Raw genomic sequence first — 5,703 nt, forward strand, 5'->3', positions numbered from 1 at the left:
GGGCCAGTCACAGCTGAGCACAGAGCCGGCCACCAGCACCATGTCCAACCCCGGTCAGAGGCCCTTCGCCTGCCCTCACCTGAGGCTGCCGTCTGACCTAGACCCTTCCTGGGGTTGTGGGCTGGCCCTGGCTAAGGGAGTGGGGACTGCAGGCCGCATTTGAGGCCTTCCCTGGGCCTGGAGGTGCACGTGGAGGTGGGCATAGTCCAGGTGTGGACACGGTTGACCCAGGGCAGAGGAGCCGGTCGTGTGGGAAACTGACCTGAGCTTGGTTTCCCACCCTCTCATCCATCCCAAATACGTTTGCTGCTTGGCAGGCTGCACACATGGGTGCCCACTGTGTCCACCTCCTGACCTTGCCGAGCAGGGCCAGTGAGCTGGGACACAGTGCCTGTGCTGGGGGCTGCCGGGGAGGGCTGAGACTCCAGGGGGGCCTTACTCAGAGGCTCCCCTGAGATCTGGAAGCAAAGAGGGAAAGGGTGACTAGCAGAGGCGATGGAGGCTGGGTGTGGCTGGAGTCCTGGGGCTGACCGAGGGGCCTGCAGGGTGAGGGGCCCCGGGAGCTCGGGAGGAGACCACCTGGTGACCCCGCTGGCCAGCAGGGCCCACCCCCCCTGGCAGCACCCATGCCTGTCCAGACGCTGATCAGAGGCTCAGACAGCAGCTGGCTGAGATCGTCCAGTCCAGCCTGGATGGGAAGGAAGGAGGGAGCAGCCCTGCCCGTCCCCGAGAGCGCTGGGAGCCCGAGGCAGGGGCCACGGGGTGTTGCCTCCCTCCCCACTCCTCCAGGTCACGGATGCTGAGAGCAGAGCAGGACCCCAGCCCGGCTGGGGTGGGAGTCCTCTGGGCTGTGCTCCAGGAGAGCGCCGAGCCCCCCTGGGCGCCCCCCTTGGGGCTCCGGCCAGCAGCATCCTGTCCTGGACAGTCAGCATCTGTGCTCAGGGCTGTGATCTTGTGGAACTGCTGCTGGGGCTCCGAAGAGAGCCCCGAGGTCACAGCTCCGTCGCCCTGTTTTCAGTGCTCTGGTTACCCCTGGGCTTTCTCTAACTCTGTCCTGCCCATGTGACATCTCAGGTTTTTAAGTGGAAAGGTGGCTCAGACGGGAAAGAGTCCGCCTTCGATGCGGGAGACCTGGGTCCGATCCGTGGGTCGGAAGATCCCCTGGAGACGGGCATGGCAACCCACTCCAGTATTCTTGCCTGGAGAATGGCATGGGCAGAGAACCCTGATGGGCTATCGTCCACGGGGTCGCAGAGAGCAGAGACGACTGGAGTGACTTAGCGCCACTCTGATTTAGCTTGTGTTTCTTCCTCGGGTATGAGGCTGACTAGCGGGGTTTTTCAAGTGATCACGTGTGTCCATTGGCTCGGATCAGAGAGGAGCGTCTGGGGGCCGGCCTCCCCAGGTGAGAGGGAGACGTCGAGGCCCCGAGGGGCACAGGTGGCCCTCCCCGATCACTGGGCGGCTCTGGTGAATGGAGGGAGGTTTTCAGGAAGACACAGTGGACTGTGGCCGCCTGGCCCCGTCCCCGGGGGAGGTTCCTGGAGGAGAGCGGCTGTTTGGGGAGGGTCACGGGCAGCTGGGAACTTCCCTCAGAGCTGGCAGCCAGGCCCAGTTGTGGTGTGTGCTCCCCTGCTGACCCCAGCCTGGCCTGCCCTCCTGAGAAGGCTCACGCTGGCTTTTCCCTTTGCTGCTTCCAGCGGGAGGGCCTGGCCCAGCCTCCAGAGAGCTCCCGGCCCCTCCAGGGCCTGTTGCTCACCTGGCTCCATCAACATTGGATTCCAAGGGATACGTGGCCGAAACGCCTCCGGAACCAGCCTGTGCCCTGTCCCAGCAGCAGCCGCACCGGCCGCTTCCCCGGAAACCCCCTCCTTCTTCACTTTGCTTCCTTCTTTCACTTTCCCGCTGTTCATCAGATTTAGCAGAGATGTCTCAACAAGCCTCGGCTGCAGAAGTTCTTCCCTCTGGGGCAGACTTTCCCCGGCTGTTCCCAGGCCTCCTCTGAGGACGGGCGTGGGGAGCGGGCAGGGTGGCACCACATTGGAGGCCCTTGGTGCCCAGGAAGCACAGCGGCAGCCTCTGCCTCCCAGACGTCTGGACGTTGCCAGGGAGCACCCTCTCCCCCTTGGAGGTGAGAGGAGGTGGCGGGGAGGGGGTGGTCCCAAGCGCCAGGCTTCCCCAGGGGTGTCCCTCCGAGGTTCAGCGCCTCCTCCCCTAGTTCTCAGCTGCCGGGCCCACTCGAGATGCAGGGGCCCTGTGGCAGGGGCAGTGGGGTCTAGACCACAGGGTCTTCCCGAGCTGACCTGGCCCTCATGACCCCCACCCTGCTCCCCCAAGTGGGGACGGGTCCGAGCTGGAGGACCCAGAGGCCGCGAGGGCACAGCCTGCCTTGGACCTGTGGGGTTGAGGGCTGCTTGCTGTGACCCGCACGGGGCCGTGGGCGCGCGAGGACACCTGCAGGACGTGCTTTTGGGGACAAGCAGGCAGATCCCTGAGGGCGGCCCAGGCTCAGCTATGGCTCGCGGACGGGCGCGGCGGAGCCTCAGTGGGAAGATGGGTGCAGAGCAGAGGCAGGCCAGGGCCCTGCACGCGTGACCCCTCTCGGAGCACCGCTGGAGGTGACCGCACAGCCCCAGAGCCCTCCCACAGGCCCGGAGGCTGGAGGCTGCAGACCTCGGCTTCCAGTATGTTTCCCTGAGGCGCTTGGGACCACCCCCTCCCCGCCACCTCCTCTCACCTCCAAGGGGGAGAGGGTGCTCCCTGGCAGCGTCCAGACGTCTGGGAGGCAGAGGCTGCCGCTGTGCTTCCTGGGCACCAAGGGCCTCCAATGTGGTGCCACCCTGCCCGCTCCCCACGCCCGTCCTCAGAGGAGGCCTGGGAACAGCCGGGGAAAGTCTGCCCCAGAGGGAAGGTCTTCATGCAAGGGTGGGTGGGGACAGCAGCAACTCCACGGGGTCTCCTTCAGAAGGACACCTACCCCCGCCTGGGGGCTCCACCGGTGGCCTTCTCACTTTCCCAAAGCCCCACCTCCTGAGACCATCACCCCGGGGTTAGGATCTCAGCACAGGAAGTCTGGGAGCGCACAGACATCCAGGCCCCCAGGCCACTGGACACGTGAGCCACAGGCGACTGAAGGTGTGGCCTCCGTGAGCCCCAGCCCTTTTGGAGCCAGATGTCCTGTGGTGGGCGCCGCAGGGGGCAGACCCCCAGGGTGTGCTGGAGCAGGGTCCCGGTCACTGGGGTTCGGTGGAGACCGGAAGGCAGGCCCCAGAGTGGGAGGGGCTCAGGGCCCCCCAGGAGGCTGTGTCCTCGGGACGGGTGAGGGGCGCCTGTGACTTCCTCTGGTGGGTCCCGAGTAGGGAGGGGGAAGGGGGGCCGTCACTGACCGCACCTGGCAGGTTTGGGTGGTTGGGGGCTGACCGCGGCCGGCTGCGTCTGCGGCTCCACCTCTGCAGAGGGTCGGCCGTTGTCGTCCGCACAGTCAGCCCATCCGTCTCCACCTCCTGCAGCCTAAGGGCGCTTCTCTTCTCAGGGACCAGAGGCAGACCCGGGGCAGCACGCATGGGTTCCTGTGCCGGGGAGGAAAGCGGGGCCCCGGCCATCCCCCCACTGAGGCCCGGCGATCAGTTCCACCTGTTTGTGAGCTACAGTAGCGTGGATGCCGTGTGGACCCACGGGCTCACCGGCCGCCTGGAGGCCGAGCTCCCGGGGCTGAGGGTGTGCCTGCACGAGCGGGACTTCACGCCCGGCAGGAACGTGCTGGAGAACATGGCGGGCTGCATACAGCAAAGCCAGAAGGTGCTGCTGGTGCTGAGCGAGGACTTTGTGCAGAGCCGCTGGTGCCTCCTGGAGGCCGACCTGTCGCTCGTGGGCTCCTGCCTGGAGAGGAAGCCGGTCCTCCCCGTCCTGCTGCGGCCCTGCCGGGTCCCGCTGCATCTCAGCCACCTGACCTACCTGGAGGCCACGGACGGCCGCTTCTTCCAGAAGCTGGTGCAGCTCCTGTGCACCCCCAACCAGCGCCTGGCGCGCCCCCCGGCCCTGCGCTCGGCCCCCGCCCTCTACAGCGGGAAGGCCCTGCTGACCCTGGACTGCATCAACAGGGACAGCCTGCCCTCGTGGGAGGTGGGCAGCTTCAGCACGCTGGCCGTGCCGGACCCCTTGAAGGAGGTGCTGGAGGACCCCGAGCTGTACAAGCAAGCCGTGGGCATTCTGAACGGCGTGCGCTCGCCCCGCTGCTTCCTGCGTTACCTGGGCTGCAGGGTCATCCTGGCCATACTCCTCATTCTCCTCGCTGTGGTTTTCCTGTTCTTACCCTTCACCATCGGGTTGGTGGCGAGCCAGCCACCTCAGTGGTTCCTCGTGATCAGCGCCAGTGTATTTCTCTGCCTCTTTTTCATGATCTTAAGCGTCAACACCCTGTGCTGGCTCCGAAGGTCTTCCAGGAGGACCCTGCGGGAGCTGGCGTGCTGTGTCGGGGAGGCCAACCTGCTGCTGGCGCCGCACTCGGTGCTCATGGGCTGCGAGACCAAGAACAAGCTCTACTTTGTGTACGTGGTGCTGGGCGACTGCAAGCGGGCCTTCCTGGGCGCCCCCGAGGGCGAGGCCGCGTTCCAGGAGGCCATCCTGCGGTTCTCGTCCAGCTACGCCTGCTGCCTCGCCCACGCGCACTTCCCCCACTGGGAGGAGGCCGCGGGGGCCCCGGGCCACCTGGAGGTGGGCCTGTGCTTCTGCCAGTTTGTGTCCCTGCAGCTGAGGAGATTCGGGGCGGTCGGGGTGAACCCCGTGTGACGGTCTGAGGGCAGAGGCAGGGCCCCTTGCTGGACAGCCGGCCACCCCTGGGGGTTCCTGCGGCCTCGGCTGCCCTGAGCATTGAAGGCAGATTGAAGGCAGGGGGAGAAGGGGAAGACAGAGGATGAGATGGTTGGACGGCATCACTGTCTCAACGGAGATGAGTTGGAGTAAACTCCGGGTGTTGGTGATGGACAGGGAAGCCTCGCGAGCTGCCATCCACGGGGATGCAGTCGGATTCGACCGAGTGACTCAGCTGACTCATGGGCCCTGAAAGGAGGCGGAGGGGTTCCTCCTCTCTATCAAAGCAGGCTGGCAATGTGGACTGTGTGTGTTTGAGGATGTTGTGTTTGGAAACAAAAGAGGATAGAATGTAACAACTGAGCATCTAAGTCAATCCTGGTCCAAAAGCCTGTTTATTTAGACCAAGCAGCTTGGTCTTTAGAGCAAACACTTGAAGCAGCGGGGCTGACCACCAGGTCCTGGAGCAGGGCGCCTGCCAAGCCAGGGCTTGAGTCAGGAGGGAACGAGGGTCAGGCACCCCCAGACTGCCTGAGCAGGGTCCAGATGGGTCCGGGTGACGGGCTCATCGTGGGGGAAGCTCACGGGCATGGAGGGAGCTCCGCCCCTGGAATGGCACAGGCTCCGGGCAGCCACCCTGGTCCCTGGCCCTCACCCACACCTGCGGCCTCATGCAGCTGGAGCCCCGGCCATCGCCTCAGGGCCTCTGTGAGGTGGGCCAGCAGAGGACTGGGCCTCGACCAGAACTAGAGGGTTCTTTACTTCCCTGGTGGCCCAGCCTGAGCTGGGGTCCCATTCTGTGTGCCCCTCAGCCTGGCATTGAGTCATTGGACTCTCTCTGGGGCACATGTGAAATCCTGCAGGAGCTCGTCCCTCCCGGAGCCGGTGGCGAGG

The 5,703-nt window shown here is 65.5% G+C and overlaps 1 protein-coding gene across 1 annotated transcript; it reads left to right on the forward strand.

Annotated features, from left to right (window-relative positions):
- Positions 1–181: 181 nt before the first annotated feature.
- LOC120859344 lies at positions 182–5,182 on the forward strand. The gene is made up of 2 exons (XM_040235482.1): positions 182–2,131; positions 3,533–5,182. Exons 1-2 carry the CDS (start codon positions 1,318–1,320, stop codon positions 4,786–4,788), a joined length of 2,070 nt encoding a protein of 689 aa, XP_040091416.1. The 5' UTR covers positions 182–1,317; the 3' UTR covers positions 4,789–5,182.
- Positions 5,183–5,703: the final 521 nt, after the last annotated feature.

Source organism: Oryx dammah, unplaced genomic scaffold, assembly GCF_014754425.2.
Source record: "Oryx dammah isolate SB20612 unplaced genomic scaffold, SCBI_Odam_1.1 HiC_scaffold_630, whole genome shotgun sequence".
NCBI classification, from domain to species: Eukaryota; Metazoa; Chordata; class Mammalia; order Artiodactyla; family Bovidae; genus Oryx; species Oryx dammah.

What these genes read in the sequence shown, in the direction of transcription:
- LOC120859344 (XM_040235482.1), top strand. Translation starts at nt 1,318, where the DNA reads ATGAGGCTGACTAGCGGGGTTTTTCAAGTGATCACGTGTGTCCATTGG. An exon ending in GCACCCTCTCCCCCTTGGAG is followed by an intron (nt 2,132 to 3,532) that starts GTGAGAGGAGGT and finishes TTCTCTTCTCAG; the next exon opens with GGACCAGAGGCAGACCCGGG.